Genomic DNA, 22,590 nt, shown 5'->3' with positions numbered 1-22,590 from the left:
CACAATTGCTCAATTCGTGAGCCAAAGATTGTAAATGCATTGTAAACTGAAGAGCAGGGAAAAGCCATGAGCTCTAATCAGCCTTGGCATCACAGAGGTCTCTGTCTTTAAGGCCTGGCATTTACACCAAGGCAGTTGGCATGCTAATGCTTGGGGCTTAGCATTACAGGTGACACTCTGGAATCTGCTTTTACGAAAATGTGGATATACATGTTTCATTTCTTTAAAAACAGATAATGTGCTTATCACGTCGGGTCAGGTGACCTAAGATGAGGAGGGATAGCTAATGAACTGGATGAAGACTGGTTCCAAAACCCATGCTGATGAGCAAGTCCTGGGTTTGGGTTCTAAAACCAACCCATTTCAAGCACAGAAGAAACATGGTTAGATAGCAGTTGGTGAGGAAGAAGATCTAGGGGTCTTAATGGGCTGCAAGAACAGTGACTCAGCAGCATGACCTGTCACCCCCCCCCCCAAACCAAAATCTTCACAATCATTTTTCTTTTATCATAGCACAGAACTGGAAAACCAATGGGCATCCATCAGTTGAACAAAATGTGTCATTTGAATGAAATGAAATAGAATTCCACCGTAAGAAAGTGACAAATGCAAAGAATTTGGAGGAAGGGAAGACTCATTGGGATTAAAGTGAGCACATCCACCGCCTGTGATAAAGGCAGCTGAGCCCACAGCCCATTCTTGGTCATGGAGGACACAGAAGTAGTCATGCTTCCCAGGGTGGGGGGGAGTGAGAGGCAGGGTGCCAGGGGCATCGAGTGTTGTGTACCCTGCCCAATATAGTCAACCTGTTTGTTGGGTTGCCTTTTTTTGTTCCAAGAGGATGCTTTATAGAGCTGTGGGGATTATATTGGGAAATTACTTTTATAAATAGTATAAAACCAGAAAAAGCATCAAGTAAAGTTTTCAGTTCAAAAAACCCATGAAAATAATGCCTGGTGGATAAAGAGAAGCTGCTGGGCAGAGCGAGAGAAAAGCCCAAGCGTGGAGTCAGTGGGAGCTGGTGCCTCAGCTGGGACAAGCACCACCGCATAGTCCTAGGCAGCAGCATTCTAAGAACAGAAATGGCAGGAGGGTAGCCTATTGGCACACGTGCACTGGGAGAGGGAGCTGCTTAGACTGATGAAGACACCTCGGGCTGGGCCAAAAAGAGAAAAAAGCCAATGTCAAGGCAGGCCCAGCTAGAACAACAACAGGCCACGGTCCAAGGACTCAGGGCCCCCTCACTGGGGGCAGTGAGGGGAAGGCCAGATGGATCCTCACTGGGTGGGTGGCAAAAGGGACACCTTGGCATGGCTAGGGTCTCTGTCTAGCAACACTTCCAAATAGGCAAGTCTAAGATCCCGTCTCACTGAGAGACGGGATTTGACTGCTCTAGGATGGGAGAGAGGCCATCAAGAGGCTGAGCAGCCATACCCTCTTCTGCCTGCTGGCCCTATGGCCACCTCTGTGTTCAAGAGCCAAGCCTCTAAGAGCCAACTCTCCTAAATCTGGGCTGCTCATGGCTACAGATGTCTGACTGGCTGGTGAGGTGGCTAGGCTTAGAATTATAGGACATAACACAAAAGAGTTATAAGGAGAGGGATGGACCCCTTGGGCAGCTGGCTCAATGCCTTCACCTTTTACAGAGAAGGACGCTGAGGCCTATGGAGAGGAAGAGACTTACCCAAAGTCCCACACAAAGATGGAAGAAACCTCATTTTTAGAGGGAGAAATTGAGGTTCACAAAATCTAAGTGGCTTACTCAAGGTCCCCCAAGACCACGAAAGCCTGGAGTCAAACTCAGGGCTTCTGATTACGTATCAAATATTCTTTCTACTCTATCATCTTGCCTGCTGCCCTCCTCCTAGTCATACAAACTTTTTCATTTACCCTCCCCTTCCCCCACCCCAAATTCCCTCTCTGTTCTTTACTCCCTAAAGGGATAGTTTAAAAAAATCTAGTCATGCCACTGGTTTTTGTCACTGACTTGTCATCCTGGGGCCGAGCAGGCCTGGATCCTGGCTAGGGGGCCAAAGGTCACTCACCGGAGCTTTCTTGTCGATTGGCTTGATGACAAATTTCTTATCATTGAATGAGATGTTTCTGATTTCGCTCCAGGGGAAGCCAATCTTGGGAGTCAGCCTAGAGGAGGAAACAGAGAAGATCAGGACAGAGGGGTCCTCAGCCCTGGCTTAGCAAGTGCTCTCCACCCAAAAGCCTCAGGAGGAAGGCAGAGGTCTGCCAGGGCTCGAACTCAGATCTTCTGGTCCCAACCAAGCCCAGCAGGCCCTCTTCTTTGTCAGGGTGGAGCAAAATCCCCCCAACAGTTCCTGTGACAGAGCAAAGGTTAAAGGAACCACACTCCTTAGCCCCTACTTTTTATGGGTGTGGCAGGAAGGGCAGAGGGGAGGAGAGAAGAAACTCGAAAAAAGATCCAAATCTCCACAGGATTATTGTGGAAATCAGGGGAAGTGGAATAAATCTGGCCAATAATGCTTCCAGCTGATGACAGTTATATTGTCTCCTGGCCTGGACATCAAGTGGATGTTGGCCCAAGGTATACTCCTGCCTAGAGGCAGGGGGATGGACACAATGACATCCCTGCCTCCATAGAGGGCCCCACTGAGCAGCTGGAGGGGACAGGAGAAACAGGCCTGGGCCTCTCTCACCTGTCGTTCTGTTCATAGATGTTGAGTCCCAGGGCATCCACACCCAGCCACAGCTCAGAACCCTTCTTGTTCTTGATGCTGAAGTAATTCACTCCGTACATCTCCAGGTCCTGAGCTATCTTCAAATATTCCAGAACAGCATCTTCCCTGAAAGCCAAAAGGATGCACACGCATGCTGGGACCACCGAAGTCATTTAAGTGTCCTTTCCCCCTCTTCTCCCAGGCCACTCTCACCCATCATTCACACCGCATGTCAGAAGAAACCTCCTTCCCCATAGACCTGCATCTGTCACAGTATGGTACGCTCAGGTAGTCTCACAGGGCAAAAGTCAAACTCTTGTCTAGCATTCAGGGCCTTCTACTACCTGGTCACACCCTCCCCTTCTCACTCATATTACTTCCATTACACACAATCTGTACATCTGCCAAACATACATGGCCCCTCACTTTCCTCTAAACACCCACCTGCCTTTACCCACACGGCTCCCTACACATTTAGGAATCCAACTGGCACCTTTCAGCTCCAGATTTCCCACTGCTTCCCCCCTTTTCATTGAATCTCTAGCATCAGCCCTCAAAACCTTCCCCTGATCCTCTCTGTTGGCCATCACCCCTCCCCAGATTTCTTGGTGCACTTTCCCTGAATCTCCCTGAGGGACTTAGGATCTTGTCTTATTCTGGATCGCTGCTATTATTAGACTGGAAGGTCCCTGAAGGCAGGGACTCTCTTCTGCCTGGCACACAGGAGATGCTTAATTAATGTTTGAATGGCTAACTGAGCCATCTGCTTCTATCTTCTGCCCTTACTAGACTAGAGGTTCCCTGAAGACAAGGCCCTCCACCAGTGCCCAGCACAGTAAATTTCACACATAGGGTATTAAAACAAACATGACTGGGCCAAGCCGCTTGGGCCAGGCGTGAGGGTGGCCAGAGGGCAGGGCTGGCTGCCTCACCTCAGCATGCCTCGGTGCTCCTCATGCCACACCTGGATCCTCTCTTCCCACTGGTCCTTATTCAGCTTGTGCTGCTCCAAGACTCTACAAAGAAAGCCAAGAGTTACAACATTAAGGCCCAGATGGATGTCCATCTATAGCATGGAGGCGTTTCCCCGTGCCCGCTTGGGGAGATTTTCTCTCCATTTTACAGGGGGGTAAAGTGAGGCTTAAGCAAGTAACAGTGCCCCCTCCTGACCCTTCTGGTCATACCTCTGGGGCAGCAGCTTGTCCCCAGCCAAGTAGCCGGCCTTGTGCACCTCCTTGTTGAAATCACCATACTTGGACTGGACTGCGTAGGAGGCCAGCAAGACGGCAGTCTCTGGAGGGCAGTAGATGTCATCATTAAGGATGCCCTCCTTCACTTGCAGGAAGAAGAGGCGCTGGGTGATGTCCTGAATAAGTTCCTCGGACACGTCCTCAGGGTAAAACTTGGCCCGGAATTTGAAGAGCAGGGGGCTCTCCTTCCGCACATCCTGGGCCGTCACCTAAGATCGGGGAAACGAGCTTAGGAAAAAGGCCCTCTCTGGAGTCACCTTTGTCTTGGGATGCTGAAAGAGGCCTGAGCAGACTCATGCGAAGTGATGCAAAGCAAAGACAGAAGAACCAAGACAAGTCCATGTACCTACGTGACAGGCACTGATCAATTACACAAGACTGCTTCTACGGAAGCCAGGGTGAAATGCACATCCCTCTTAGCATAGAGGGGGGAACCATGGGTACAGAATGGTGCATACTCTGCCAGACACTGCTGCCTTTCAGGCAATTTTGCTTAAATGCACAAGGGAGTGGATGTTGAGAAATGATTGATGTAAAACTAAAACAAAAGGAATGAAAGAAAAGGTGATCAAAGGCCACTCAGTCATTTCAAAAAAGATGGTACCAGATAGGAATGAGGCAATGTCCCCTCCTGGGGGCATGTAATTCTGTGATCCAGACCCTTCCAATCAGAAAGTCCTTCCTGAGTCCCTTATCCACCGCACTTAAGAGCAGACCAGGATTTTCTCAGTCAAGAGCAGGCCCAGACTCAGGGTCTGGTGCCCCTGATCATCCTGCTTCCCAGCTCTGTAGGTGCTTTGGGTGGCTCAGCTTCAGATAGACGAGTCCTCAATCGCTCGGCCTGCCAGTTCTCCAAGCTGGGTGGCAGCGACTCTAGGTCCCAGCTGTGAATGCTTACCCCAGAGAAAGGAAGGCAGGCCCTTCGAGGGCTACATTCAGGGCCTCCCTCTTCATGCTCAGAGGGGAATGAAAAGGCAAGAAATGTGTCTCCTGGAGCCTCTCTTCAGCCATGCCAGGAAGCCATGACAGGTACAGAATATCCCAGTTGGGAGAGCTCATAGAGCAAGGAAAGTGAGAGCTGGAAAGGACTTCAGAAAGCATCAAATCTGCAAGCTCATACCTGAACACGCTCACACGCATTCTGGGACATAAATCCACCCTTGGTCTAAGCACTTACCTTTTTATTGAGTTTCAGCCATGTGGAGAAACCCTTTGTATCTTGGTACTGCAGGCCAAAGAACCAGACCTCTCTCAGGCCAATGGTCTTCACAACCTGGGGGGGAGCAGGGAAATACCATTATTTGTTCTTGTGTCGTTCCTACGACAGGAAATGGTGAGGAATCGAAGGGAGGCACTAAACCTGCTGCCCCAGATCCTTGAGGATTCCATAGCATGGGCATAGGAAGGAGGTGGATAGTGCACAGTGGAGCACACAACTTGGATAGTCAGGAAGATTGGGTTCAAATCCCCTTGCTGCCACGTATTAAGCTATGTGACCTTGGGCAAGTCATGAACTCTCTGAACAAGTTTCCTCTGCTAAAATGGGGATTAACCACATTTGCCCTCCCTCCCTCACACAGTGGGAAGGAATGTCACAAAAGGAAAACTGGAGATACAAAGGTTCTCTGGCCTGGTGGCTGATAACATAGATCACAATGTATATGTTTGCAGATGAGGAAACTGAGGCCCCAGAGGGTTAGAGAGCCAAAGTGGCCATCCCAAATCAAGCTAGCCAGGGATGCCCAAGCTAGTTCTTGCTACCTCCCATGGGAGGCCACAGGGTTAGTCTCAGATCCCATCAGCAACTAGAAGCAGAGATCTGAGGTCCAGGGATGGGAAGGGACTCATCCAAGGTCACAGAGAAGATCCTAGGTCTAGACCTGGAAGGAACCCCAGAGGCCAGCTAATTCTACCCTGTCATTTTACAGAGTGGGACACTGAGGCCCAGGGAAGGGAAATGACATGCTTAAGATCAGATAGCTAGTAAGTGCCAGAGACAGGATTTGAACCCAGATCCTAAAAGGCCAGGAATGGGCCAAACAGGGCAGAGCTCTGTTGGCTACTTATTACCTGCTAACAAACTTCCCATCTGTAAAATGGAGGTTCAATTTGCTTACATCCACAACAATGCAATGCTCCATAAATCTCAAAGAAAATGCTCCAGAAAGATGAGCTCACGAGGGAGCCTTTCCCTGCCTGGCTCCCTCCCCAGGGCCAGCTCCCACTCCAGTTGGGTGGTTGCTCAGAGCCTGGACCTTTCCATGAGCTGGGAAGGGGGTGTCAGAGCCAATGGAGCAGCCCTGGCAATGAAGCAGCCCCGGCAGAGACAAATGGGCTCTGTTCTCTCACCCTGGGCATCACCATGGCAATGGGGCCTGCTCTAGGTGACTTAGCCAGCTCTGGCTTCCCCAGCAGTGGCCCAGGGAGAGCTCATAAGCATCATAATGAAGGGATACAAGCACGAAGAATACGGGGGAGCAGGTAAGAAGCCTGGCCGCAAGGAGGAATCCGATGGCCTGCCCTGGCCAGGGCTTACGGGGCAGCTACACTAGAAGTGTGGCATGGGGCCTAACGGAAAGGGTGCTGGCCAGGGCATTATGTGTGACCCTGAGGAAGTCACTCAACCTTTCTGGGCCTCAGTTTCCTCATCTGCACCAGGAGGGGTCTGGGAAAACCACTGAACTCCAGTCAAGCGACCCAGGTTGAAGGGTCTGGTCCCTGAGACCTGATGCCCACAAGGGTCAAATCGTTTGCCACGCAGGTCATGAGTGGACAGAATTGCAATTCAGGCCCACAACTTCTGATTCCAAAGTCAGTCTTTTTCCCACTACATCATCTTTAAGTGTGCCCCTGTGGGATCAAGCAGAGCAAATCTAATCTCTTCTGCATGTGCTCAACACTTCACAAATATGATCTCCTGGGAAGTCAGTGCTATTATGATCCCCATTTTACAGAGGGGAAGACTGAGGCAGGCAGAGGTAAAGTGACTTGCCCAGGGTCACACAGCTAAGATATAAACTCAGGCCTTCCTGACTCCAGACCCTGTGGAGCCTCCCAGCTGCCTCATTCCACCCAGCGCCTCACAGGCTTATGGGTAGGCTTGATCCCAACTGCAGTGCCACAGACTTGGCCAGTTTTCCCCCCAAACCAGTTCTTAACCTTCATGGTGTCATGCCCACTCTCTTTTGGCAGGCAGAAGTATCCAGACCTCTTTTCAGAATGTTTTTAGAGGCACAAACAAAAATACGTTGGATTGTAAAGAAAACTGACTCTATCAAGTAAAGACATAATTTTTTTTCCCATCCAGGTTCTTACACGCTCTGAAATTGGGGGTGGGGGGGGGGTGGGGGGTGCGTGTGTCTGTGGGCCCCAGGCTGAACTCAGTCTCTAAACCTTTCTCTGCTTTAGGTCCCTGTCTCCACTTCCTCCTCCTAAAAACCCACCCCCTGGATACAGACTCCTGATTCCTCCCAGACACCAAGGAACAGTTCAGCAAAACAAACCAATAGAACGAGAATTCCTACTCCCAGACAACTCCAGCAAGAGGAGAGGGGCATCAACGCCTTCTTTTAATCATTAGATCAGGGACGGAAGGACAAGAGCTCTGGGGAAGTCGAGGGGACAAAATAGAACTGGGCCCATCCCTCCCCTCTCTCTTGCTGTCCTGGGACCCAGGAGCCAGGTCAGAAGGAGGGCCATTGATGGGGGAGGGGGGAAGAGAAAGGGAAGGGGGGGCATCCAAACTGCAATCCGGTCAGTCCTTGGGTCTAGAAGCCAAGTGCTTCCAGGGAATGTTTACAATGGAGCCTGATCCCTGACCCTCTATCGGGCACTGGAGGCAAGAGAGAGAGAGAGAGGGTGAGTGACTGTGTGTTTTCATCTATTAAGAGTGACCAAAAAAAAAAATTCCACACCCTAGCTTGGTGGTGGTGGTGGTGGCTCCCAAAAAGGAGCAGGGCAACTCTAATTACCAGACCTAATGGGTTCCCAAGGGCTTGAGAGGGAAGCTAGTGCCTGCAAACTAAGTCTAACTCAGAAAAAAAACCCAACGAAGGCTAGTCTTTTTTGGGGGGGAAGGGGGCAGAGGAACAGTCCCATGGGTGAAATCAGGAGATCTAGGATCTCAAGCCATAAGGAACCTGTGAGGTCAGCTAGTCTAACCCTTACAACAATTTACAAAGGCAGGGAAGTGAGGTAGAGAAAAGTCCTCCACTTCTGTTGCTCCAAAATTTGTTGAGAGTTCCTCTGTACAGGTATTTTATGGGCTGCGTGGGGAGAGCCTGCATATGTGGGTCTTACTACTCTGCCATCTTGGCTCCACCCCTTGAGGTAGAGAAAAGTCAAAGAACTTGTCCGAGTATAAAATCGGAACAATAGCACCTATGTGTCAAACGCCTAGTGCAGTTCCCTGCACATAGTAGGCACTTAAGAAATATTTGTTTCCTTCCTTTCTTTCTTTCCTTCCAAGGTCACAAACAGGAACCTAGATCCAGAAAGTACATGAGAGATCATCTAGGGCAACCCCTGCATCTTGGAGGAGAGGGAACTGAAGCCTGGGGAAGTGAAGGCACTTGAATGGAATGATGAGGCTTGTGGGTATCTCAGATAGGATCTGCTGCCTCTACCTGGCCTGCCATGTTGGAGAAAGCCCAGTTTTCTCTGAAAAAAAAAAAAGCCAAAAACCCTAATAATACAATTCAAGATCTGCTTGCCAACTCATTCGGATTCTCCCAACAATATTGGAAGGCAGGTGCTAACATTATGCACATTTTACAGATGAGGAAACTGCATTCACTGCCGTGCCCAGGGTCACACAATAGTAAGTGTCTGAGGTGGGATTTGAATTCAGGCCTTTTGGACTTCAAATCCAGTGTTCTAGCTATTGTGTCAAGAAGGCTGTCGGCCCCCACAGTCTAAGGGCAGTTGAGGTTTGCTGACAGCCCAGACTGCTGGAAATCAGGGCATGGGGGAGGGGGGAATTCTTTCCAGGAACCAGGCCCCAAAGGGGATAGAAATGGAGCAGTCACTGGTCCTGTGGTTTGAGGCCAGTCAGGTGCTCTTGGGAATTCCTCACTTAAGGAAAGGCCAGGGAGAACTTGGGAGGGTAAGGGGGCATTCGGTCCAGTGGGGCCATTTCTCAGCCAAATGTCCAGCTGCCTTGGTATTTGGGGAGAGAGGACATGAAGATTCCCCAAGAGAAGCAGAAAAAAGAGCAGCCCCTGTCTCCAAAGCTTGCCAAGTGTATTCTTCACAAATTCTAGGCCCAGGACGAGAAAATGGAAAAGATGTGGAATCTGGGCCTTAGCCATCATTCCCTCCCTTCCCACCTCCCAGCGACCCTCAGGCTTTGGCGGAAAACAAGCTAGGGACAAATACTGCTCCAAAGAGGGAACAAGGCTAATCTCATTTTCAGCTTTCCTAGAGAGATTAGCTTCTGGACCCTTGCTATGGCCATCTGGAAAGGGAAGCGGGGGCCTGCAGTGAAACGCAGTCCTGCTACTCACCCAAGTTATGATTCAGACAAGACTGTTCTCCTCAGTTGGACCAGAGTCAGAACCTGACACACAGTAGGTTCTTAAGAAAGGCACGCAGACTGACTGGGAGCCCAGCACACAGTAGGTGCTCAAGAAATGCTCGCAGACCAACTGACAACTGAGGGGTTGTACTAGACCAGGTTATACCTCCAAGTTGGTGATCTCCTCCTGAAACCAGCTGGTAGGGCTAGGCCAGGGGTGGGGAACATATAGCCTCAAGGCTACATGTGGCTTTCTAGGTCCTTGGGTGCAGCCTTTTGACTGAATCTACATTTTACAGAATAAATCCTTTTATTAAGGGGATTTGTTTGGTGAAGTTTGGATTCAGTCAAAGGACTGCCCTTTGACTGGGCTAGCCGCTCTTTACTCTGTTCCTGGCCACAAGGAACTGGAGCCTAGGGTCCTCTCTGGGCCTAGGAATGTCTCTAAGAATCAAGATGGGGTCTCCCTTTTGTTCCCTGGTTGCTGTTACCTCAGAGGGCAGGGGGGGTCCCACTGCTTGGGTTGTACAATGTAGACTTTCTAACAATTCCAGCCACCCAAAAAGGAGTGGCCTACCTCAGGAGAAGGGTTATCCTGGACTCCATCTCAGAGTCCATCTCATTTGTTAACTCTCACTTCTCTCTCCATCCAGTTAGTTGCCAAGTCTTGATGATTCCACCTACCCAGAATCTCTAGAATCCACCCAAACCACAACCACGCTGGTCTGGGCCCTCATCACCTCCCACCTCAACCATCTCAATAGCTTCCTATTTGGTCTCTCTGTTTCCAGTCTCTTCCCTTTCGAATTCATCTTCCACTTGGCTCAAGAGATTTGCCTTAAACTGGGGATCCCATGTCACCGTCCTGCTCAAGAAACTCTAGTGATCTTGGGTAAGTCACCATCTCCTCACTTTGACACTTAAAAGTCCTTCATGATCTGGCCTCTCTTTCTAGGCTTCCTGCATGCTATTCTCCCTCAAACACTCTATCTTCCAGCCTACGTGTCCTACTAGCTGGTTCCTATACATGACATTCCATTTCCTGCCTCCAGGACTTTGAACTGTGCCCCTCACCTGGGATGCTCCTTGTTTCTCACTTCTGCCTCACTCAACCTGAGTGTCATGACCTAATACTCCCAGTTGTGTGTACCCCACTGTATCATGATACTGATCTGGTTATAGACTGTATTTACTTATGTGAACATGCTACATTTTCTCCCTCAAGCAGACTCTCAACTTGAGGGCAGAAACTTTTCTGTTTGTAACCGCCATGCTTGGCACAGAGCAGATCCTTCAGAAATGGGTGCAGATTGATTCCCTCCTCCTTTGAAGATAACCTCTGGTCCAGCAGGACCTAGGAGGGATTCCTGGTCATACATGCATGGTCCAGCTGACCAAGTTTCTAGGACTGCCATTTTTGAAATAGATCTCCATTTTAGAGATAGGTAAACTGAGATCTTTGGGGGAGAAAACAAAGGGGAAGATGTCTTCGATAGCTAGACCACTCCCCTCATTATAAAACGACAGACACTGGTAACTAGTTAACTCTATACATACATACATGCTTCATGTAAGCAGCAAAAGTAAAACTCGAACCCAGGTCCCCTAATTCCAAATCTCATATTCTTTCTACTTCCTCACAGTGCTTGTTCACAGAAACAGGCCCTCTGGCCACACAGCCCCCTGGTTTCACCAGGATACCCATGAGGTGGCTGAGACAATCGCATGTCCAACCTCATGATCAGAAGAGCTCCATGGGGAAGGAATTCTCTTCCCAAGCAGCATGGGATCAGAGCATTGAAGACACAATCCTGACTATGTGACTTGGGATATCACTTTCCTCATCTATAAAACACCTGGGTTTGGGAAGCAGGATAGATCAGATGAACATGGAGGTCCCTTTCAGCTATGAGGATCCTAGTGGCCTGACCTACCCATCCCACTGGAAAAGGCCATTTCTATAAGCTTACTTGTCTGCACATATGTGGCAAAGGCCTTTGAGAGGATGAGAACACTGTCACCTGGCCAGGGAAGGAGCCCAATTGGACAGTCTGGGGTCAGGTGGGCAGGATACTCTATTTACATCAGATAACCACCATGTAAACTAGGCTGTGTTTTGGATTGGTTCATTGGACAACCTCAGGCTCACTCTCAGCTAATGAGTGCCCAGGTGTATCCCAAGGGGTTCCTGACTTGCTTGAAGCTTTGGCTGGCTGGTTGGTTTTAGAGGGCAGAAGTTCTGAGATAGAAAACTCAATTCTCTTTTGGGACCCTGAATGCTTTAGAGTTAGTGGGAACAGTTCCAAAGTCAATGATCGACAATTAGGGCTAAGGTGGTTTTCTTGGATTTGCCATATTAGGTAGAGAGAGCACCAGGCCTGGAGTCAGGAAGACTCTTCTTCCTGAGTTTAAATCTGGCCTCAGACACTTCCTAGATGTGTGACCCTGGGCAAGTTACTTCACCTTGTTTGCCTCCGTTTCCTTATCTGTAAAATGAGCTAGAGAAGGAAATGGTAAACCGCTCCAGTGTCTTTGCCAAGAAAGCCCCAAATGGGGTCATGATGACTCAGACACAACTGAAACACCTCAACAACAATTTTCAGGAGTAACTTTGCCTCTTACGCTGAAGTATAACTTCTGAGTTTGCGTATTCTCTTGTCACATATAAACAAACCCTAAAAAAGCACTCTTGTGGCTGGGAGAATGCTGAGCCTGGGACAGGGGGAGGTGGGGAGAGAACACAGGCCAGAGCAGGCCATCTAGAGAATTCTAGGCTTTAGATTTGGAAGGGACCTTAGATCATCGCCACCAATCCCTCATTTTACTGAGGACTTAGCCCAGCTGTGATGCCATCAGTAGAAAGGAAGATGATAATTAGGGATGAGGTATGGCATCTCTCTGAACCCCGAGAGCCAAAAAAGCTCTGGGAAGATCAAGAAAGAGGACCCAAGGCCTCGAATCGCTTGCTGAACCATCCACTAAGTCTGGATAATTCCTAAGGCCCCCTGCAGCCCTAAATCCTACTTAGGCCTAGTCCAATTCCCTGGAATTCCCTGGAAAGTGATGTGCCCAGGGTCACAAGTCTCCCAAGTACTAGCGCTAGGATTCTAAGCCAGGTCTTTGGTTCTTCCAAAAAGGAAAAAGCACAGAGCAATGCTCCAAGGAGCCCCGAGTAAGGGCCTGAGGTCCAGAGGGCCCAAGGCCCAGGGCCCAGGACTGGAGTGAAGCCCTTATCTGAAGTTGACATGAGCTAAGCCAGGGCTACCAGGAGGACAATGGATTCAACAAAGTGGGAAGGAAATGGGAGGCTGATGGCATCTACCCAAGCTCTTGATGCACAATCCCCGCCCTGCCCCAGGACAAGGTAGACAGTGCCACCCAGAAGAACTGGATCTTCTTCCCCATTGTACATCCCCAGCCCAGACTTGGGGTTCAGGGTTCTCTCTGGGTGGTACACAAGGGCTGCTGCTAGAAGGAAGATGATTTCCAACCAGAAAAAGGAGGCTTAGATCAAAGGCCTTGATTTATGTTGCTAAGACTCAAGTCCCCTTCACTCCAGCAACTCCAGAGAACGCCCTTGGTTACCAGGGATAGCCCCCCACCCCCAAGGCCTTCCCTTTCTCTCCAGCTATTTCATAATCTCCACAATTCCTGACCTACAGTGAGGCTGGTGGCAGGTTCCCACTGCAGGCCCAACTAAGAGACTTTAGCTGAGCATAAAGAGATTGGGAGAGGTTGAGACCTTAAAGGCTTTGGAGAGGGGTGGACCATGCCAAGAGGCCCTCCTAATATAAGAGCTGTCCCGCTAGGGGAGCAGGGGGCTGTAGGCACATATCTAAGTGACCCATGCAAGGAAGTTTCTGTCTGGTCTCCAGCTAGGGCACTCCTAAGGCCAACAGCACGAAGGCCCTTGTCCCCTAGGCCCACAGTCTGGCCTGGCCTTCCACTGCTGCTGTTATTTAAACTGCTAGTGCCAAGCAGGGCCCTTCCTCTGTTCTGTTTCCTGTTCTGGTCATTGTCCAGACAGTTGCTGGGATCCAGGAAGGACCCACTGCCTGTCAACACCTCCACACAGCAGCTGGCTGGGCAGCCCTTTCCATTCCAGGTCCCAAGCTCGCCAGGGGCTTGACAGATGGAAGATGTCTTATTTCCCACTTCATCATATGAGCACAAGATTTAGAGCTCGAACAGACCTTTGAGGTCTGGTCCAATCCCCTCATTTTAAAGATTAAGGAAACTGAGACCAGGGAAGGGAAGCAACACAAATAACAGGTCCTCCCCCTCTCCCCAAAGGCTCCATGTTCTTCTTGATGAAATAAGGAGGAAAGGCCAAATGAACTAAGGCCCCACCTGGTTCAAAATCCCATGAACCCCCACAGATGTCGAAGCCAGGACTCCAACCCGGGATTGTTTCCACTCTACCACCAACTCACTGACTATGGGTGAATGCGATGCTCTTGCAGCGCCATCGAGGCACAAAGTACTTTGTAAAGTCTGAAGCCCAGGGAGAAGGGAGCCATTAGACCCGAAAGGGCTGCCCATAGTGGTAGGAGGGGCATCGCCAGGCCAGCCTCTAGTCAGTTTACAAAATGCTCCCAGACACACAGGGAGAGGTGCCAATTGGGACTGGGAGGGGGAGGGAGGGGGAAGGAGGGAGAAGGGGAGAGGGAAGGGATGCCAAGAAGTCAATGTCAGACCAACTTGGAAGGGGTCACAGAACAAATTCATTTTTTGTTTGTCTGTTTGCTCTTGCAGTTCATTTAAATAAGATTGTGTTGCTTGATTGCTTTTGTCAATTAAAAAAATAATTTTTAATGACTGATTTCAAATACCTTCATATCTGTTAACTTATCAGGCCCTCAAAGGGAGGAGCATGCCAGCACAGTGGGTCTTGGAAGAGCCCAGCTAGCTGCATGGTCCTGGGTCCTTCCCTTCCCCTTCCTGGGCCTCTGGGGTGCCTGCCAGGTCTGTACCATGGGAGTCTGGAAGACCCAGGAAGCGGGTATTTGTCTCCTAACTCTGGCTGTCTCTGGAGTGGTCCTACTGCCCTGTGAGAGCACCAGGCCCCAGCAGAGCCAGCTCCATTTGGAAGGATGAATGGAGAGATAAGGCTAACATCTGGGGTGTCTGGGGAGTTGAGGCTGGGCAGTCGCTAACCTCTGGGCTTTCCACTAAGCCACACCCTTCTCAGAAACAAAGCCCACTTGGGACTCCAGGGCCCTAGTAGCATCATAGTAGAGGGAGGGTGGAGAGAGGAGGAAGAGAGAAGGCTCCAAGTTAAGACCCTTCATTGTTTCTGGACTAATTCTGCCCTGGGCCCCCGTCCACGTCTTCCTCACTCTCCCTGCCAGTGTCTGATGACAAAGCACCCACTGTCACAGGCAAGGAATTGTCATCACTTGGACAAGGGCTAGCCTCCAGCCCCCGCACGGACTGGGGATCCTAGCTGAGAACAGGCTGACACCTCCCCTTCTCCTGCCCACTGGAATGTAGTCTGAGGCCATGAGCCCTTTCTTGAGCTGGCCACCAGAGGCCTGCTGCTTCCATTGGGCCTGAGGATAGGCCCAGAAAAGGCATCCTGTTGAGAGATCTTACCCAGTCCTACGTCTAGGCCCCTGATGCCAGGCTTACTGTGGACTGGGCAGACTCACCTGGGTCAGCCATCTTCCTTGTCCCCTACCAGAGGAGAACAGGTCCCTGAGTAGTGAATTAAGTAGTGAAGGCTGCTGGGAGACCTCCAAGACACAGTTCTGCTTTATAAGAGCTAGTAGAAATATTCAAATGACCTCAAAGTCAAAGGGCCTGGATTTAAAACTCAGTTCTACTGAATCTGCCCATGTGGGCAATTCTGAACACTCCCTTCTCTGGGCCTCAGTTTCCTCCTCTGTAAAATTTGAGTCAAACCAGGTTATATCTAAGGTCTCTTCCAGCTCTACATCCTCAAATCCTCTGATCCTCCAGGTCTGAGTTAGGGATAGTCCAAATTAGAAATGGGGCAGGGGAAACAGAACCCAAAGAGCTGAAAAGTTAGGATACTTATTTTTTTAAAGGCTGAACAAAAAAAATAGATAAATTAGAAAAATAAACAAAAAGTTATGATACTTTATGCCTTCAAATTAAATGGAAAAGTAGCTTGGGTAAGTAGCTAAAAGATTAGCCTCAGAGTCAAGGAGAGAGAGCTGGGTTCAAAACCTGCCATTCTGGCTGTGTGACCCTGGCCAAGTCACTTGATTTCTCAGTAGTCCAGGCAGTTCCCTAGCAGGTACAGATCTACTTTGGTAGAGTTCCCTAGTTGGGCATTCCTTCTTCCAATGAAACTGCAGGTCTGCCCCCAATAAATTAATAAACAAAGTTCAGTTGGTTGGGGCGATGTTCAGTATAAGATTTATTAATAAATAAATATTATTTCATTAAAAAATAAAATCCAAGTCTCCTCTACTAAACTTTCGCTAAGAAAATAAGTATGCCGGTGTGGGTGCCCTGAGGCAGGGTGCCTGGGATACCTTCATCTTCAGCCTTCTCACACTTCAACAGCTGGGGATTGTTAGAAACTCCTGACACTGGGCCAAAATCGACCTCTGTGATTTCCAGGCATTTCTCTGCTTCTGCCTTGTGAGGCCAAAGAGAACCAGACCACTCTTCTTCTTAGGTCAGGGCTCTTCCAAGGCACCCTGCCCATCCCCCCTAGAGGCTCCTCTTCTAAACATCTTCAGTTCCTTCTGCCAGGTCTCCAGTTCCCTCTGCCAGTCTTCAAATGGAGTCTCCCCCACCCTCGGGCTATTCTTTCTCCAGGCAGAGAGAGGATGGAGTCCAGAACACAACCCTCCCCTAGTTGACTAAAGATTGCCTCCCTATTTCTGGAGGCTATGTCTCTCAATATAGTCCAAGACTGAATGAACTCTCAGGACTGCCACCTTCTACCACTGACTCCCACTGAGCTTGCAGACCACTGTAATCCCCTGATCTTTTTCAGACAATCTGTTGCATGCCTTCTCTGTTCCTGTTGATTTCTTGAACCCAAGTGTAAGACTTTCCATTAACCTCTAGTGAGTTTCACCTTATCAGACTGGGCTCATGCCTTTCTGCTGGCCATCCCTCCCAAACTGACATCATCTGCAAAGCAGAGGAGGATGCCGCCTGGGTCTTTCCCCAATGTTCAGTCCCACAGGGCACAGCCAACTTCCCTTGGGCACTTTGCTGGGGACCTTCTTCCGAGCTGATTCTGGACTGTTAATGAGCACACTGACTCAGGTCATTTGACCAGTTCCAAAGTCATTGAAAGGGAACTCTTTTGTAGTTTGACCTCGCTTGACTTTTCCATAACTGTATGAGAGATTTTATGACAAGCTTCCCTTAAATTGAGGCAATCTTCATCTCTAGCAGTCCCTCAGCTTTACTGTTCCAGGAAATGAGGTCAGTTGGGTATGGCAAGAGGGTTTGTCAAAAGGTTTAGCCAGCCTTCCTGCTTCCAGGGGCTCACTCACCCAAATGGTGCAAGTTTACAGAATCTAAAATGGGAAGGTTTTCTTGGGAAAGGAGTTTGCCATTTCCTTCTCCAGCTCATTTTACAAAGAAGGAAACTGAGGCAGAAAGAAGGGAAGTGACTTGCCCAGGTTCACACAGCTAGTAAGTGTCTGAGGCGAGACTGGATCTCAGGAAGTGGAGTCTTCCTGACTCGAGGCCTGGCACTCTATCTACTACTACACCACCTAGCTACCCATAGAGGAATAAACCAAGACCCAAAGAGAAGTGACTTACCAAAGGTCACATTTGTAGTTAGTAGTACAGTGGACTGTCTGTCATAGATCCTAGCTCTAGAACTGGAAGGAAACTCAAGGATCAGATAGTCTAATCCTTTCATTTTACAGAAAGAGAAACTGAAGCCCAGGGAGGCAAAATGACTTAAGTCAAGCTGGCTCTTTGTAATCACTGCTCCCTTTTCCAGACATTCACTAATAACCCATTCTAGAATTCTGCCAGGACTCAGTTTTGCTAAATTTTGTTTCTCTTTGTTATAAGGGAGGATGCCATAGGTTAAAGTGGGTTGGTTATGGTTAGTGGGAAGTATGGGGGGGTGGGGGGAGGGGAAGCATCAATAAAACATTTTAAAGCTTATACAAAAACATACACAACAAAATCCACAAGCAAATCAAATGCTCAGATCCCATCTTCTAGCAGGGAGAATGGGCCCCAAGTGTTCAGGAAGGGTCCCTCCATTTTGCCCAGGGCTAGCTCTGCTACATGCTATTTTTCAAATTGCCTTGAGTATAAAATGAGGGGGGGAGGGGGGGGCTGGACAAGATTTCTCAGGCCCTCTCTGGCTCTTTATCCTCAAAGCCCAGGCTCTGGCTAATTTCAGGCAAGGTGGCAGTGGGGAATATGGAACCAAAGAGGAGAGAACATTGCTGGTTCATACCCACACCAGATGGCCCAAAGCTACACCATCCCAGGGTCCACTCAAGAGGAAGGGTTTGAAACCTTAGAAGGACAGGGACAAACTGCTCACCTGGTCGAAGAGTTGCTTTCCAGTGGTGTTCGGTTGGATGGCAAACTCCAACTCGGCATCCATGGTGGTCACCCGAACGCTGATCTGCAACAAGACACACGCACAGAGTGGGTGGTTAGTCTGGCTGCGGGAAAGGGTCTGCCTTTGTATGACGTGGGCAGAGCACAGAACCCCAAGAGCAAAATACATAATGATTCTAATTATGGAAATAAAGATGACATTAAACAGTAACAAAACTTCTCTGCATTGGCTCCTGACCCAAGTCCTCTGAGGCCCAACAGAGCAAGTGTAATCCCTCTCCTATGTCAGAAACCTTTGAACATCCCCCACTCTCAAGGCACCTCTCCTCCAGACAGCCCAACCCAAACTCCTTTAACTAATCCATCCCTGTGAGCATGAAATGAAGACCTTTCCCATCCCAAATGCCCTCTGCTGGATACTCTCCAGCTTATCCATGGCTGCAAGAAGTCCTGATGTCACCAGATGCCATGCCTCTGCTGCCACCTCCCAAGAGCTTCTGTATCACATTGCAGCTCCACCCTCCTCCCCAGATCTCATTCAGAAAAACTGTCATCGAGCTGTGCCTCCATTATCCAGAAAATCAAAATCACCAAGACAACTGGAATTTTCCAAGCAAAGGCTAGATGACTAAACTGGGCTACATCATGGAGGGGATTCAAGTATGGGTCTGACCTTCTGGCCACCCAAGCCTGTTCCAACTCTGAAGATACTGAGATACCTAGGCCCAAAGCCCAGGTCTGCTACCCATCCTAGGGACAAACGGCTTCTTCTCTCTAGATCTCAGTATCCCCATTCGTAAAATGAAAAAGTTGGACTCCCTTCTCTAATTCCTATGCTTGGTGGCTGAAAAAAATCTTGATTTAAATGTTGGTCAGGAATCTTTTCTTTGGGTACTATTTCCTCCTCTATATAGATCAAAGAATTGTAGTTTTAGAAATGAGATCACTGAGTCCAAAGCCCTTATTTTTACAGATGAAGAACTGGGCTCAGAAAAGCTAAATGACCTGCCCAAGGTCACATAGCTAGCATCGGAGGCAGAATTCGAATCTGGGTTCTCCCGATTCCACACCCAGGGAGTGTCTATCAGGGAATTTATGGGGAGGGGGAATTCTACCGCATGGATTTAGGGGGCCTATCTTGAGCTTCTACCAATTGGGTTTCCCATCTTCCCTCTCCAAGCTGTTTTCCCCCACACTGGGGTTCTGGGCCCTTTTTTTGTGTCATGGCCCCCTTGGGCAGACTGGTGAAGTTGACAGACCCCTTCTTGGAATCAGGTTTCTAAATATTTGAAGGAAATGCCAAGTTTCAGTTGGAGGTAAGTGAAAAAAAAACACATGCTATCTCTCTCTCTGCCTAAGTTCACCAAGTCCCTGAAATCTATCCCTAGGCTCCTTAGGAGTCCATGGGCCCTGAGGTAGGAATTCCTACCCTAGAATCTTCTGGACCTCTGAGACAAGTTCTGGGTAGCTTAATCTAACAGCACAACCCACTCTTAAAAGAAGGGGGAAGGTGCAACACTCCCAGCTGAATTTTGACCTCTAGGGCTGAGGCCTGGGAGCAACCCCGTTGCTATCCCAGTAGGATAAGACAGAAACTGGTGGGGCTGACTTAAGGTTTTTAAAGGGTATGCTGTTTGGCCTGGGGTTCATCTCTTCATTGGAGGTAAAGATTGAATCTTGAAGGTAAGAGTTAACTTTGATTAACATGAGGGTTCTTATGGGGAGGTATTAGGGTCCACGGCATAAGGGGCTCAGTTGTAAAGAACCAGGAGGGAGGGGTGATCAGCCTTGAGAAGAGAAGTCTTAACATAGGAGAGAAACCCATAGAGGTCCACAACCTTGCTCTTCCTGGTTCCAGAGGGTAACCCCAGGAACAACCCGTAGAGGTAATGGACAGGCTTTCAGCTTCATATAAGGAGCTGCTAGTGGCCTTCCTGTTACTGGAGGGAGGAAGCGGAAGGAGGATGGCCACTTGTGAAAGGCATTAAGGGATTCCTGCCTGTGGGCGCCCAGCTAGACCAAGTGACAAACCCAGGGCCTTTAGGTCAGGGGTCACATGAGGCCCACAACACTCCCATTTGGGGCCCCAACCACATTCAAATGGATTCCTACTGGATTTTAGGTCCAGGTCTATTAAAAGCAAAAGAAAGCCAGTTGATTGGCAGCCTTCAGGGATACTTCAGTTTAGTGGTGCCTGTTTCTATCTGACACAGAATCTAAAGCTGAAAGGGATCTTACAAAGGGGCAAATCAAGGCCTAAAGAGAAGCGACTTCCCCAGGTCTTATGTGGCAAAGTGGGTCTTCATGCCTAGGTAACACCTAGGAGCCTAGATTAAGAGTAGAAGGGACTTCAGAGGGGCCATCAAGTCAGCCCCTTCAGTTACATTTGAGAACAAGAGGAATCCAATGACCTGCCCAAGGCTACAGAAAGGATCATAGGGCCAACAGGATCAATGGATCATCTCAGAGGTCATCTCCACCAGTCAATACTGCATCCTCATCTGATAGGAGGAAACCGAGGCCACAGGAGAACATTTACTGAAGCACTACGTACCAGACATCACAACCCTTGAAGAGAGCATTTTAATGAGGAACTCACCTTGCACAGGACTGCAGAACTGGAAGGAACCTGAACAGACACAGAATTTAAGTCCCTCATTTTACAGTTAGAGAAACTGAGGCTCAAAAGCACCAGAGTTGGGCTTTGCACCCAAGTCCCCCAAACTCCAGAGCCAGGGCTCTTTTCACTGCATCATGCAGTTTTCTCTAAGGCACCTTCCAAGAGGCCTCCTAATGGCAAACATTGATAGAAGGCTTGAAGGTTGGCTCTATTTTATTATGTGCCTATTCTATACCAGGCTCCCTGGGTCTCTGCTGGAGAGCTTGCCCATCTGGCTTGCATTTGGAGTAGCCGGCAACATCTGTACCCTCAACTCAGGGTCAAGCAGCCAGCACCTCTGTCTCTTTCCCCCAGAACTCTACAGTAAGGGCACCAGGGCAGAAGCTGGGAGAGAGACAGAGACAGACAGAGACAAAGAGACAGAGAAAGAGCATCCAGAACCAGCGAGCCAGGCCAGGTGATGTAATGGAGGAGAACCCTGGGCTTCCTGGGGTCTAGAGGCTAACTGGCCAGGGTGAGCTAGACTGTCTCCTCGAATCCACACTGGCCCCAAGTCACCAACGCCTGAGATTCTAACAGGGATTAAAGGTGAAGGTGCTATAGTGATTATTAACAAGAAAGCTGGAACACAATGCCAGTGCTCAAAGGGATGGGAGAAACCACTGATCCAAGGTCCTCATCTTTCCCAGAAGGAAACTGAATCCAATGATACCATGAACTATTTCTTTGACCCTGGAAGGTTGTTTCATCATTGTATAACCCTGCCCCTGGGCCCCTCACCCCCCACATCCCCGTGGCCTCAGGACACTGATGTCTGAAGAGTCTACCAGAGACCTGCCACCTTTTCTTTGCCTTAAAGGCTCTGCCCAGTTTTTTTAAAACCAACTGACCAACCAGCCAAAGTGAAGGTGGGGAACACCCGCCTGCTTCATGGGTCATTCACACCTTAATGGGCACTGATTTCTCAGATGCCTTCCTTAACAGGCTCTTTCCTTCACAATGTTTTGGGCCAGTCCTGAAAAGCAACTTTGTCCTAAAAGGAAATCTATTTGGGGATTGACAATAGGACTGAAAAGTCCGGAAAAGAGGAACAAGAGAAGGCAGCAGAGGGCAGGAAGAGACAGCCTAGAACAAACATTAGCATTCCCCAAACTCACATTGACATTACAATGACTCCAAATCTGGAGACATCCGCCAAGCCAGCCAACCCCTAACCTGGGCGTTGTCCCCTAGCATCCTGCTCCTCAGGCACCATTCCAAACTGGCCAACGAAAAGGGTCATTAGGTACCCTTCCAGTAGCACTTCCTTATATGGAAATGAAATCCTGTCGACTACCACTACTTACTTCTCTTAGAGTCTGGGGAGGCTGAGATGGGGAGAGGCAAAGGGGAACGAGTCACCCCTTACCAGCAAGACAGGCTAGCTAGAGTCTGGGGAGGGATGAGACCTGAGAGGAAGGGGAACAGAGGAAAGGGTGCGACTCCCAGAAAGAAACAAAAATTCCACAAGCCAAGTTTTCTCACTAAGTCTTGTTATCAGGAAGAATCTTGGGGGGAAGGAGGAGAAAGACAGTGACTCAGGTCCTTTCAGAAGGCTCCCGTCTAAGCTAAGAGGGAGAAACGGCTGTCCCCAGCTCTAAATGACAATCAAAGGATGTGAAGCTAAGAGAGTATCTGGCCCTACCATGTCATGTGACAGAGGAGGAAACTGAGGCCCAGGGAGAGAAAGAAAGAAAGGGATTTGCCCAAGGTGATGCAGTTAGGCAAGAGGCCTGGCTTCCTGCTCCTGACTACCATCCAACTCAAGCTCCTCATTCTTCACATGAGGAAACCGAGGCCCAAAGAAAAAATCCTGGAGAAAAACTATGCTGAAGCCCTTCCAAGGCCTCGGATTTAAAAAACCGTTAATGTTGGAGGTCACCATTTCTGTCTCCTTGCCCAATTCAGGAGGTAATGTCAAGAGTCTGAAGAGGAAGCTAAGGAATCTTG

At 49.2% G+C, this 22,590-nt stretch overlaps 1 protein-coding gene across 2 annotated transcripts in view; it reads right to left on the bottom strand.

The window, feature by feature from the left end:
* The window catches only part of MSN (moesin), a 99,584-nt gene that overhangs the window by 9,895 nt on the left and 67,099 nt on the right, over window positions 1-22,590 (bottom strand). For both annotated transcript variants that reach the window (XM_072626104.1, XM_072626103.1), the window contains 6 exons: window positions 17,962-18,045; window positions 5,118-5,213; window positions 3,875-4,149; window positions 3,623-3,706; window positions 2,670-2,816; window positions 2,046-2,142 (listed from right to left, as the gene is read on the bottom strand). In XM_072626104.1, the coding sequence (XP_072482205.1) occupies window positions 2,046-2,142; window positions 2,670-2,816; window positions 3,623-3,706; window positions 3,875-4,149; window positions 5,118-5,213; window positions 17,962-18,045 (783 nt within the window). The remainder of the gene's footprint in view (window positions 1-2,045; window positions 2,143-2,669; window positions 2,817-3,622; window positions 3,707-3,874; window positions 4,150-5,117; window positions 5,214-17,961; window positions 18,046-22,590) is intronic.

The sequence above is a fragment of the Notamacropus eugenii genome, chromosome X (assembly GCF_028372415.1).
Source record: "Notamacropus eugenii isolate mMacEug1 chromosome X, mMacEug1.pri_v2, whole genome shotgun sequence".
NCBI classification, from domain to species: Eukaryota; Metazoa; Chordata; class Mammalia; order Diprotodontia; family Macropodidae; genus Notamacropus; species Notamacropus eugenii.
Note: the sequence above shows the minus strand (reverse complement) of the source record. Positions and strands in the feature narration are given on the sequence as shown.